Below are 13400 nucleotides of genomic sequence, written 5' to 3'. Positions count from 1 at the left end.
ATGTCAAGCCTTTAAGCAATTAGCTTCTGTTAGGAGGTGTACTAAATTAGAGATGTACTTGTGGATGTATTTTAAGGCATACCTTCAAACTCAGTGCCTGTTTGCTTGACATCATGGGAAAATCAAAAGGAATCAGCCAAGACCTCAGAAAAAAATTGACGACCTCCACAAGTCTGGTTCATCCTTGGGAGCAGTTTCCAAATGCCTGAAGGTACCATGTTCATCTGTATAAACAATAGTACGCAAGTATAAACACCATGGGACAACGCAGCCATCATACCGCTCAGGAAAGAGTGAAATTTGGTCTCCTAGAGATGAACGTATTTTGGTGTGCAAAGTGCAAATCAGTCCCAGAACAATAGCAAAGGACCTTGTGAAGATGCTGGAGGAAACAGGTAGAAAAGTATCTATATCCACAGTAAAACGAGTCCTATATCAACATAACCTGAAAGGCTGCTCAGCAATGCTGCAAAACCATGGGGACAAAGATCTTACTTTTTGGTGACATTTCCTCTGGTCTGATGAAACAAAAATGGAATTTTTTGGCCATAATGTCCATCGTTACGTTTGAAGGAAAAAGGGTGAAGCTTGCAAGCCTAAGAACACCATCCCAACCGTGAAGCATGGAGTTGGCAGCATCATGTTGTGGGGGTGCTTTGCTTCAGGAGGGACTGGTGCACTTCACAAAATAGATGGCATCATGAGGAAGCAAAATTATGTGGATATATTGAAGCAACATCTCAAGACATCAGCCATGAAGTTGAATTGGTGAGCTTTACATACTGCACAGCTTCCTACCAGCTGGCTTCCATTTCACTCACCCCCCTAAACCTCACTCCCATCCGGGTCACGGCACCACTGTAACCTACAGTGCTCAACTCGCTCTGAATGAGATTCGAACCGGTGTCTCCGGCATGGGAGGCGGGCACACTAACAAGGAGGCTAAAGTCTACAGCCTCTAACGTCAGTCGCTAGTGCGCCTCTTGAGGCAAGGGGAGTGAGGTTTACATACTGCACAGCTACCTACTAGCTGGCTCCCGTTACATATATACATATATATATATATATATATATATACACACACACACACACACACACACACATACATACATTTCTTAAAGACATCTCAATGGAACATGTCATCATTTAAATAATCTAAATCAATCAGAAACATGCTACGTGCTTGTATCTAGATACATGCTTAATACAAGCAGAACTGTTGCAATATTAATATAATAGCCATTATAACAAGTTTCTACAATAGGGAATAAAGACAAACAAACAATTCGGTAAAAGTACAAAAGTACAAAGGCAGCGCTCTAGTACAACGTACAAGTTCAATAAAAATATAAAGTTATGAACCTTAACTTTGCCCTCAGCCAAACCGATTGTCCCGGGAACAAAAAACAGATTTAGACTCTGAGATCAAATATTACCCGTTAAATATATCCAAAACAAATGATATCTCATGCTTAACCATGACTACAGAGACATTAGAGCCAGCTGCAAATTTCAAAAGGTCTTGCCAAGATAATGCTGATCTCGGTGGGGTACCATGAGCGCTGACCGCCCGGTCATCTTGATAGATAGTGGGACTTCACATATTTGAAAACGTCGGAGCAAATTTTCAAGTAGGCACTATCTTGATAAATCGACCACAGATTTGAAGTTTAAACAACTAAATTCTCGCCTAAAATAAATCTTAAAACTCCATTCCATGACACAATCACAGTAGTATTTCGAAAATGATAACTTACAGTTGTGCGCTTTCTGCTCCGCTATTGCCGCTGGTTGGTGCGAAATGCATTCTGAGATACTGGGCTGTCCCAAGTCCACACAAGTCACCTCCCGATGCATCCTCGATAAAACAGGCAGAGCAAGAACACATCTGGGCATTTGGACTGTACTTGGCTGGATGCAGACTTTGAATTGGAATAGTATTTGGGCTGCGACTGATGAAGTTTCACAAGTCCAAAAGAACACAAGTACAGACAAGAATGCATATTGAGAAACGCCTCAGGATTAAGCTCATCAATTGATATACCAGTTAAAATGATATGCCTGTAAAAAAATGTGTCAACCATTAAACATTTTCGAGAATTTTCAAGGGTTGCCAGGTAGAGGTTGTGCTCCAAATACAAATTATCCATCCGTTCTGAGCTGTAAAGTTTCCGTCATGGTTATTTTTATCTGTCATTAGTTGCTTTTGCATTATTTCTCCATTGAAACGTGTCTGTACTCACAGATCTCTCTCTCGCATGTACACACACAAACAAACAGCAGAGTAAAGCCACATAAAAATGTGTTTTATTTGTCAAAAAGTTAGCAGAAGGATGCAACTTTTTCGTACTAAAATTACCTCAGGAATTATAAAACAGCTCCTATTTAAATGTGAATTTGATCTAATATAATTTAGTTGCCAAAAGGCTACAACCACGTTTTGATAATGAATTACAGAGAAGTGCTGATCTACAGATGTCTTCTCCAAACATCCCTCAGTTATGTTCATGGTTTTTATAGGGATATTGTTTGGTTCGTTGGTCCGTTGTATCGGTTTGCGTTCTCACCACAAGCGAACCGCTCCAGAGTTCAGGCGGTCTCGGACCGATTGTTTTGGTGCAGGTCCGAGTGCGATTGCCGTGTTTATATAACCCTAAACTAACCGAACCAAGAGAGAAAACACTCCAGGTTCCGAAACAAATGCTCCAAATGAGCCAGGTGTGAAAACTCAATGAATCTCAATGTGCGTTCTTTTGTGTTCTTACGTTCTTGTGGACTCGTTCTACATCATCATCCACTGCAGAAGTTCGATTCCAATCCTCAAGAATGCAAGTACCGAGAATGCAGGAAATTACCTGGATGTGTCCTTGAAATCAGTCTCTAGAATTTACTCAGAATGGTGCCAAAAACAAAAAACATCCAGTTAGCGGCAGTTCTGTGGACGGAAACACCTTGTTGATGAGAGAAGTCAACAGAGAATGGCCAGACTGGTTCAAACTGACAAAGTCTATGGTAACTCAGAGAACCGCTCTATACAACTGTGGTGAGAAGAATATCATCTCACAATGCTATTCTGAGATGTGGGTTGACACTGATTTGGCGGCACGAGGGGGACCTACACAATATTATGCAAGTGCTTTTAATGTTGTGGCTGATCGGTGTAGATGCATTCTGCGTCCTCCTATCCTTCCGATTTTGTTCTACCAAGGATGCTTGGCAAGACCGGTGCCAAGAACACAACCGACTTAATAAGAACGCAAGTCCGTTCTCCACGTTTTTTGAATTGAGATTCACCCACTGTCTTTGGTAAACTGCAGTTCCAAGATGAAAATGCTCAGCCATGGCTGCTGATTTCACTCATGGTCCACCATATGGACATGTAAACAAGGTTAAAAATGTAATTTTCACTGGAGGGGATTGTCTGAGATTGAAGATGCTGGTAGCTCATCCACTGCAAAAACAGAACTCTGTAGGAAACACTGGCAGAATTAATTCTATATTTGAAGGGAATAAATTGATATGCATTGACAATCATTTTGGTAACCAACCAAATATATGAAATTTATCAGCTTCTGAAGAGTCGCATAGCTTGATGAATTTTGTAACTTATATTTAGTGTAGTCTTTTACCAAGATGTATATCAAAAACCTTTTATGAATCTCTTTACAACATACTGTTTCACTTATTTAATTATCTGTTTCTTTATTTGTTTCATTATATTCAACAGCTGTGCATTTTTTTACACACAAAAAAAGTGTCTTTGGATGGCAGTAAAAAAAATTGCATCCAAATGTATCATGTTGTATCCAACTTATTCCTGGGGTTTTAATGGGGAAACAGATATGGGATAAACTTCCACCAGAAGTCGTTCTGTAGCATTCGCTAATGTAGGCAGCGGTCATTTATACCCTGTTTACAGCTGGTATTAGGATGTGATTCAGATGATCCAATGAGAAATGATCAGCACTATATACAGGTGTAAATGGGGTGCAATACCTTTTGTGATCGAATCACAAAAAACACATATGGAGGTAGTCAAAAACGCATTTGAAATGCTGTAAACACCGTCCGGGATGCAGCGAAGCAACACTCCTTATCTGTCAATCAACCGCTGTGCTAAATCAAGAGTTTAAACTGGCTTTAAAAAGAAATAACTGAAAAAATGAAAATAAGCTTACATATACATGTACGAGATCTTTACGGATCTTCTTCAGTGTGTCTTTGTGTGTACTTAAAGTAGATGAAATTTGAGCTGTACCTGGTGCACCATTTTTCCAAGCTTCATTGTCTTTTGTGACATTTATCTGGTTTATTAATTTATGATGTAGTGATGCTATATGTCACAAGTGCTCACAGGAGTTGCATTTGTGCACCCAACAGCGATGTGTCTCGTCTGACCACATGTGATCGGATCACCCGAGATACATCTTATTACTGTGATGATGTGCATTAATTTCAATACCTGTTGATCTTCAAGAATCCAGTAGATGGCACTGTGTTACAGCAAATTTTACAAATGGTTTGAGAAACAGGCTTACAAGACCAACATGTAATGTGCGATCAGTCAATAAACAGAGACATGATGAGATGTGTCAAAAAGTGAGTAATTTTTTTAATCATTGAACAAAACCAATACCAGCTATAAACAAGGTCTTGGTGAGTATTGTATTATGTTTTGCTCAAGTCGTTTCGGCTAGAACATGTTACGATGTCCTTACAGAGCTTAGGGATAACATGTAATTCGCGGCTCTACATATATCCTGAGGCCACTTCTTTAAATCGTTCTTTCAAACCTCTATTAAAGATGGAATGGCTATCTGTATATTGTCCTTATTAAGCTCTGTCAGGCTGTGCTCACACATATAGAAGTATCAATGAATGATCAACACCACAACAAAAAAATTAATAAATGTCCGATGCAACTACAACTGTGTTTACTTAGCGGAAGTAACTCCCACCATTCGCACAAAGCATCATGGCGTGTAGGAATAAGGTGGATAAGAGTTGGATGAGCATTTTTAATATATGTTATTTAGATGAAACACTTTTAAACAGACATCTTGGAGATGTATGTGTGCTTTCTGGGTATCATGTGCTATGACATCAAAGACAGCAAACTGTGATAAGTCCTTTCCGTAAGCTGATCAAAAAATAAACATTCACTGGCAAACATCTACTATAAAATAATACACATCTACTACATCAACCAAACTCTGACCCATTGATTAAATCATATCGTTACTAAAACAGCTACATAACTTCATTGATTCAACTCCATTCATCTCTACTCTGAATCCACATGAGAGGTTAATGTGATGCTGCCCCCATCTGCCAATGAGACCGCAATGTACAGCTACTTTTTAACAAATAGTGCTGTGAAAACACATTATGATGATGATTCAAGAGTAGCTTGTTCTTTAGCATGTTTCTTCTGGTGAGCCTGAAAACGTCCTAAATAAGTGAATCTTTCCCCGCAGATAGAGCAGCTGTAAGGTTTCTCTCCTGTATGCACTCTCTGATGGGTTTTCAGGACATCTGGTCGAGCAAATGTTTTGTCACACTGAGTGCATTTGTAAGGTCTTTCTCCAGTATGTGTTCTCTGGTGCTTTACAAAGTTATAGTGTTGGCAGAAACTCATCCCACAAATGCTACAGTGATAAGGCTTTTCTCCCGTGTGCACTCTCAGATGAATCTGGAGATGACCTGGACCAGAAAATCTCTTTCCACACTGAGAGCAGAGGTAAGGTTTCTCTCCAGTGTGCATTCTCTCATGGATTATCAGCTGAGATTTTTGATGGAAACGTTTATCACAGTGTGAGCACTGATAGTGTTTCTCCACAGAGTGTATTTTCTGATGTGACTTTAGAGAATCTAGCTGTGTAAACGTTTTCCCACATTCACTGCACTGATACGGTCTCTCGTTGGTGTGCACACGGACATGTGTCTTCAGATGGGGCTTGTGGTTGAATCTCTTCTCACAGTGAGGACACTTGTATGGTTTCTCCCCTGTATGTAGTCTCTTATGAGCAACAAGAACTCCTTTAGTACTGAAAAACTTGTCACACTCTTTGCAGTGGAATGCCTTTTTATCGCTGTGTGTCTTCATGTGAGCATTCATATTAGAACGAGTAGTAAAGAAAACCTTCCCGCACTGCTCACAGTGGAACTGCTTCTTTACTCTGTGCACTTCTGAATGAAGTTTCTTCTCTTTTGAGGTAGAAAAGCTGCTCCGATATGTCTTACATTTGTAGATTTTCTGTTCTGTGTGTTTTCTCTCATGTCTCGCTAAATGTCCCTTTGAGCTGAATTTCTTCTCACAGGTGATGCAGGAAAGACTCTGTGCTGACAGACACTCTTTTGATGTAGAAGTCGTTTCTCCATCTGAACATGAACCACTGTTTCTATCTAAAGGGAACATGAAAGTAAGTAATAGTAAGGTAGTAATTATCATACAGAATATACTGTAAATTGGCATGTTAAAGTGGAGGAGGGAATATATAAAAAAAGAAACAAGAACAGAACCGGAGAGCTTTTGACAACATACAGCAGCCACAAAAAGCATTTTGACACTTAAAAATGTCAGAATTTTCTTGCGTTAGATCCAAAATATCAAACCAAGTTACATCAGCAAACAAATGATGTTATAGCTCCTCTCAGAACTGACTCAACATTTATTCAATGACTTTTCATCAATTGGTGTCTTGGTCATTTTTAGCTGAAGTATGAACTACTGATGCAACTGAAGAAATGCATTAAGAATAAAGTTAACCCCTTACACCCTAAAGGCATTTTGACGGATTTCCGCTAGAGCTATAAAAAACAAAAAGGCAAAGAATGATAATTTTTAGAAAATCTTTCAAAATGTCAGAAAATATATTTGGAACCTGCTCAGAGACTCCTATGCTACAACACTGCTGACAAAACACACAAAACATGGGTGCTAAAGAGTGCTAAAAATAAACTTTTTTTTAGTTATTATTCAGTTTGATATTATTCCTTTTAGACAGGAAGTATGGATGGTCAAAAAATGTACTTTTGTGTTGTTCTCCAACATGTCAACTATACCAGGAAAACATTTTTTGCTGATAGGACAAAGCAAATCAAAGTTATAGCATATGGAACCATGATTCCCAAGAAGGACTTTTATTTATCAAAGTGTTCAAAAAACCTCTCCAAACCATAATAAATGAGTTTTATTCAAAATTAAAACAGAATAACTGAAAACTATGAATGCAAAAAAGAAAAAAAAATTGTGTGTGTGTGTATATATATATATATATATATATATATATATATATATTACTTACAATTATATCAACTACATCTCATATGATCCAGTTTGCAACCTTATTCCATCACTCCAAAAATGTGCATTGAGCTTTCTCGTGTGCAGTCTATGTGTGTGCGCTCTGGTTCTATAAGGCCATTTACACAGCAAACTTTCAGGAGTGACAAGTGTTGCCATAGAAACAGTGCAGCGTCTCAAGAAATTAAAACATGAATACCACCAGTTTAACCAATTTTGTGTTCGTTGTTTTTGAGCAAAGAGATTATCCACCACAGATGTATTAACATCTGACAATGTTTACTTGAATGAACTTAAAATCATGAGCCTCCATCTCGCACGTTCTAAGCAAAGTGTGTGCGTGACACAGAGGCAGCTGTAAAGTTATTCCGAGTGATGTTGAATGACACTTGTATGTACTGTCAATAACATATGAACCCCGGATGAAATATTACCCCACCCCCCACCCATTTTTTTACGGATTTACACAATTCACACGGGTCACATTTTTAGGTCAGAAAAAACGGAATTCCGGTCTTGTGTCGAAGTCTGTTCCCCCTATGTTTCCCCTTAAGGTTAGTGTCGAAGTCTGTTCCCCCTATGTTTCCCCTTAGGTTAGTGTCGAAGTCTGTTCCCCCTATGTTTCCCCTTAAGGTTAGTGTCAATGTCTGTTCCCCCCTATGTTTCCCCTTAAGGTTAGTGTCGAAGTCTGTCCCCCTATGTTTCCCCTTAGGTTAGTGTCGAAGTCTGTTCCCCTCATGTTTCCCCTTAAGGTTAGTGTCGAAGTCTGTTCCCCCTAGGTTTCCCCTTAGGTTAGTGTCGAAGTCTCTTCCCCCTAGGTTTCCCCTTAAGGTTAGTGTCGAAGTCTTTTCCCCCTGTTTCCCCTTAGGTTAGTGTCGAAGTCTGTTCCCCCTATGTTTCCCCTTAGGTTAGTGTCGAAGTCTGTTCCCCCTGTTTCCCCTTAGGTTAGTGTCGAAGTCTGTTCCCCCTATGTTTCCCCTTAGGTTAGTGTCGAAGTCTGTTCCCCCTGTTTCCCCTTAGGTTAGTGTCGAAGTCTGTTCCCCCTGTTTCCCCTTAGGTTGGTGTCGAAGTCTGTTCCCCCGTTTCCCCTTAGGTTAGTGTCGAAGTCTTTTCCCCCTGTTTCCCCTTAGGTTAGTGTCGAAGTCTGTTCCCCCTATGTTTCCCCTTAGGTTAGTGTCGAAGTCTGTTCCCCCTATGTTTCCCCTTAGGTTAGTGTCGAAGTCTGTTCCCCCTATGTTTCCCCTTAGGTTAGTGTCGAAGTCTGTTCCCCCTGTTTCCCCTTAGGTTAGTGTCGAAGTCTGTTCCCCCTATGTTTCCCCTTAGGTTAGTGTCGAAGTCTTTTCCCCCTGTTTCCCCTTAGGTTGGTGTCGAAGTCTGTTCCCCCGTTTCCCCTTAGGTTAGTGTCGAAGTCTGTTCCCCCTGTTTCCCCTTAGGTTAGTGTCGAAGTCTGTTCCCCCTGTTTCCCCTTAGGTTGGTGTCGAAGTCTGTTCCCCCATGTTTCCCCTTAGGTTAGTGTCGAAGTCTGTTCCCCCTGTTTCCCCTTAGGTTAGTGTCGAAGTCTGTTCCCCCTATGTTTCCCCTTAGGTTAGTGTCGAAGTCTGTTCCCCCTATGTTTCCCCTTAGGTTAGTGTCGAAGTCTGTTCCCCCTATGTTTCCCCTTAGGTTAGTGTCGAAGTCTGTTCCCCCTGTTTCCCCTTAGGTTAGTGTCGAAGTCTGTTCCCCCTATGTTTCCCCTTAGGTTAGTGTCGAAGTCTTTTCCCCCTGTTTCCCCTTAGGTTGGTGTCGAAGTCTGTTCCCCCGTTTCCCCTTAGGTTAGTGTCGAAGTCTTTTCCCCCTGTTTCCCCTTAGGTTAGTGTCGAAGTCTGTTCCCCCTATGTTTCCCCTTAGGTTAGTGTCGAAGTCTGTTCCCCCATGTTTCCCCTTAGGTTAGTGTCGAAGTCTTTTCCCCCTGTTTCCCCTTAGGTTAGTGTCGAAGTCTGTTCCCCCATGTTTCCCCTTAGGATAGTGTCGAAGTCTGTTCCCCCATGTTTCCCCTTAGGTTAGTGTCGAAGTCTGTTCCCCCTATGTTTCCCCTAGGTTAGTGTCAAAGTCTGTTCCCCCTGTTTCCCCTTAAGGTTAGTGTCAAAGTCTGTTCCCCCTATGTTTCCCCTTAGGTTTGTGTCGAAGTCTTTTCCCCCTGTTTCCCCTTAGGTAAGTGTCGAAGTCTGTTCCCCCTATGTTTCCCCTTAGTGTCAAAGTCTGTTCCCTCTGTTTCCCCTTAAGGTTAGTGTCAAAGTCTGTTCCCTCTATGTTTCCCCTTAGGTTTGTGTCGAAGTCTTTTCCCCCTGTTTCCCCTTAGGTTAGTGTCGAAGTCTTTTCCCCCTGTTTCCCCTTAAGGTTAGTGTCGAAGTCTGTTCCCCCTATGTTTCCCCTTAAGGTTAGTGTCGAAGTCTGTTCCCCCTAGGTTTCCCCTTAGGTTAGTGTCGAAGTCTGTTCCCGCTGTTTCCCCTTAAGTTAGTGTCAAAGTCTTTTCCCCCTTTCCCCTTAGGTTAGTGTCGAAGTCTTTTCCCCCTTTCCCCTTAGGTTAGTGTCGAAGTCTTTTCCCCCTTTCCCCTTAGGTTAGTGTCAAAGTCTTTTCCCCGTTTCCCCTTAAGGTTAGTGTCGAAGTCTTTTCCCCCTGTTTCCCCTTAGGTTAGTGTCGAAGTCTTTTCCCCGTTTCCCCTTAAGGTTAGTGTCGAAGTCTTTTCCCCCCGTTTCCCCTTAGGTTAGTGTCAAAGTCTTTTCCCCGTTTCCTCTTAGGTTAGTGTCGAAGTCTGTTCCCCCATGTTTCCCCTTAGGTTAGTGTCGAAGTCTGTTCCCCCTATGTTTCACCTTAGGTTAGTGTCGAAGTCTTTTCCCCCGTTTCCCCTTAGGTTAGTGTCGAAGTCTGTTCCCCGTTTCCCCTTAGGTTAGTGTCGAAGTCTGTTCCCCGTTTCCCCTTAGGTTAGTGTCAAAGTCTTTTCCCCCGTTTCCCCTTAGGTTAGTGTCGAAGTCTTTTCCCCGTTTCCCCTTAGGTTAGTGTCAAAGTCTTTCCCCCGTTTCCCCTTAGGTTAGTGTCAAAGTCTTTTCCCCCTGTTTCCCCTTAGGTTAGTGTCAAAGTCTTTTCCCCCGTTTCCCCTTAAGGTTAGTGTCGAAGTCTTTTCCCCCTGTTTCCCCTTAGGTTAGTGTCGAAGTCTTTTCCCCCTGTTTCCCCTTAGGTTAGTGTCAAAGTCTTTTCCCCCTGTTTCCCCTTAGGTTAGTGTCGAAGTCTTTTCCCCCTGTTTCCCCTTAGGTTAGTGTCGAAGTCTGTTCCCCGTTTCCCCTTAGGTTAGTGTCGAAGTCTGTTCCCCCATGTTTCCCCTTAGGATAGTGTCGAAGTCTGTTCCCCCATGTTTCCCCTTAGGTTAGTGTCGAAGTCTGTTCCCCCTGTTTCCCCTTAGGTTAGTGTCGAAGTCTTTTCCCCCTGTTTCCCCTTAGGTTAGTGTCGAAGTCTGTTCCCCCGTTTCCCCTTAGGTTAGTGTCGAAGTCTGTTCCCCCATGTTTCCCCTTAGGATAGTGTCGAAGTCTGTTCCCCCATGTTTCCCCTTAGGTTAGTGTCGAAGTCTGTTCCCCCTATGTTTCCCCTTAGTGTCAAAGTCTGTTCCCCCTTTTTCCCCTTAAGGTTAGTGTCAAAGTCTGTTCCCCCCTATGTTTCCCCTTAGGTTTGTGTCGAAGTCTTTTCCCCCTGTTTCCCCTTAGGTAAGTGTCGAAGTCTGTTCCCCCTATGTTTCCCCTTAGTGTCAAAGTCTGTTCCCTCTGTTTCCCCTTAAGGTTAGTGTCAAAGTCTGTTCCCTCTATGTTTCCCCTTAGGTTTGTGTCGAAGTCTTTTCCCCCTGTTTCCCCTTAGGTTAGTGTCGAAGTCTTTTCCCCCTGTTTCCCCTTAGGTTAGTGTCGAAGTCTGTTCCCCCATGTTTCCCCTTAGGATAGTGTCGAAGTCTGTTCCCCCATGTTTCCCCTTAGGTTAGTGTCGAAGTCTGTTCCCCCTATGTTTCCCCTTAGTGTCAAAGTCTGTTCCCCCTTTTTCCCCTTAAGGTTAGTGTCAAAGTCTGTTCCCCCCTATGTTTCCCCTTAGGTTTGTGTCGAAGTCTTTTCCCCCTGTTTCCCCTTAGGTAAGTGTCGAAGTCTGTTCCCCCTATGTTTCCCCTTAGTGTCAAAGTCTGTTCCCTCTGTTTCCCCTTAAGGTTAGTGTCAAAGTCTGTTCCCTCTATGTTTCCCCTTAGGTTTGTGTCGAAGTCTTTTCCCCCTGTTTCCCCTTAGGTTAGTGTCGAAGTCTTTTCCCCCTGTTTCCCCTTAAGGTTAGTGTCGAAGTCTTTTCCCCCTGTTTCCCGTTAGGTTAGTGTCGAAGTCTTTTCCCCCTGTTTCCCCTTAGGTTAGTGTCGAAGTCTTTTCCCCGTTTCCCCTTAAGGTTAGTGTCGAAGTCTTTTCCCCGTTTCCCCTTAAGGTTAGTGTCGAAGTCTGTTCCCCCATGTTTCCCCTTAGGTTAGTGTCTAGGTCTGTTCCCCCCTATGGTTGTTTGCTTTTTAGATGATCTGATATGCAAGTTTTGCTTATTTTGTATTTTTGCATTATAATTCCCTCATACTTTGTGATCTACATCACCTGAAGCTGTTTGGAAAGTTTAGAGTGCATCTGGACTGTGATCTGTGTAATTCTGCCTCTCCTCAGTCAGGCGCTCCTTTCACGTGCCATCATTAGTTTCATATGATCTCGTTACATTAAATGAGATCAAACGACTATTCAACAACGGAAATTTTTGTCGACAATTTTTTATTGTCGTCGTTGTCGATAACGTCAACTAATCATTTCAGCTCTAATGTTTAACGGTGCTACGGTGAACACTAACCTATGGGGAAACATAGGGGGAACAGACTTCTACATAACACTGGATTAATCCGGAAGAATCACATCCCTGATATAAAGGTTAGGAACAATAGAAATACAAAATAAATAATGGTATCACTTTCCCAACATTTCATGTTTTTCAAAATATGACTTCACATGACAATGTTTTAAAAGACAACAACATTAAAGGATGAAACATACCTGAAGGAATAAAATCATCATCATCGCGACTGTCATGTTGAATAACATCCTCCTCATCATCATCATCGTGATCATCATGTTGAATATCATCATCATCATCTTCATCGTGATCATCATGTTGTTCCTCTGCTGTGGTTTCTCCTCTCATCTCCATCAGGTTCCTGCAGTCCAGCAGCTTCACTGAACACATCTTCAATGGTATCTGCAGCATCTGCTGTTCTCCAGCGTTACAGACAGAAGCCAGAGACTCTGTGGAGGTTTGATCACCCTGATTACTGTCACACACACTCTCCTGAGTGTCAGTATAACAGAGTAAAGTGAGGCTGAGCTCTGAGTCCTGTGTGTCTCTGGATCTCTGTTCAGATCTCTGATCTCTGATGCTCCACACTGAATCCTGACATTCTGTGGAGGTCCCATCAGTCACACACACTGAAGATTGACAGGAAACCTTCTCCAGCTCCTGACAAACACAACACAATCACTGTACTGACTCATCTGGACTCTTGATATATTTAACAGCTGTACAAACCTCTCCGTTCAGTGGATCTCCTCTTTCCCTCAGCTTTGCCTCCAGTAACGCCACCTCTTTCTTCAGCTGAGAGATTTCTGTCATCAAATCATCAATATCCAGCATGGACAGATCAGTTCCTACTGATTTACAGCACATCAAATCCACCTGCAAACTCATCTTCAACATCTCAACACAAAAACTCAATAAGACTCCTGAAACAGGATATTTAAAGCTCTTGTCAAAACAAAGAGAAAACGTTTGGTTTGCTGTCATGAAAGAGAGGAAATCATCAAGAATAGAAACAGATAAGTGACATAAATGTATGAAAGACGCAGCAGCTGAACATCTAAACAAACTGTGAGTTCTTCTTTCTTTGTTTAGTGAGTTTACCGGCGGACTAAAGAGCTTCATACCGACTCCTGCTGGACTGGAGACACAACACAATCAACACTAGATTCAGCAGGAGGATCTCAGAAACATCTTGTGATTATTTCAATAGACAAA

The 13400-nt window shown here is 41.9% G+C and overlaps 1 protein-coding gene across 1 annotated transcript; it reads right to left on the bottom strand.

Annotated features, from left to right (window-relative positions):
- Window positions 1–4583: 4583 nt before the first annotated feature.
- On the bottom strand, window positions 4584–13400 carry LOC127444651 (zinc finger protein 678-like). The gene is made up of 3 exons (XM_051704157.1): window positions 12915–13400; window positions 12386–12845; window positions 4584–6405 (listed from the first exon to the last, which is right to left on the bottom strand). Exons 1-3 carry the CDS (start codon window positions 13305–13307, stop codon window positions 5387–5389), a joined length of 1872 nt encoding a protein of 623 aa, XP_051560117.1. The 5' UTR covers window positions 13308–13400; the 3' UTR covers window positions 4584–5386.

Source organism: Myxocyprinus asiaticus, chromosome 8, assembly GCF_019703515.2.
Source record: "Myxocyprinus asiaticus isolate MX2 ecotype Aquarium Trade chromosome 8, UBuf_Myxa_2, whole genome shotgun sequence".
In the NCBI taxonomy this organism is placed as follows: domain Eukaryota; kingdom Metazoa; phylum Chordata; class Actinopteri; order Cypriniformes; family Catostomidae; genus Myxocyprinus; species Myxocyprinus asiaticus.
This window is presented reverse-complemented; position numbering and strand designations above follow the sequence as displayed.

Excerpts from the sequence above, each read along its gene's own strand:
- LOC127444651 (XM_051704157.1), bottom strand. The coding sequence starts at position 13,307 with ATGAAGCTCTTTAGTCCGCCGGTAAACTCACTAAACAAAGAAAGAAGA. Across the intron at positions 12,846-12,914 it reads GAGATCCACTGAACGGAGAG|GAGCTGGAGAAGGTTTCCTG; the intron begins GTTTGTACAGCT and ends TGTGTTTGTCAG. Across the intron at positions 6,406-12,385 it reads TGATGATTTTATTCCTTCAG|ATAGAAACAGTGGTTCATGT; the intron begins GTATGTTTCATC and ends TGTTCCCTTTAG.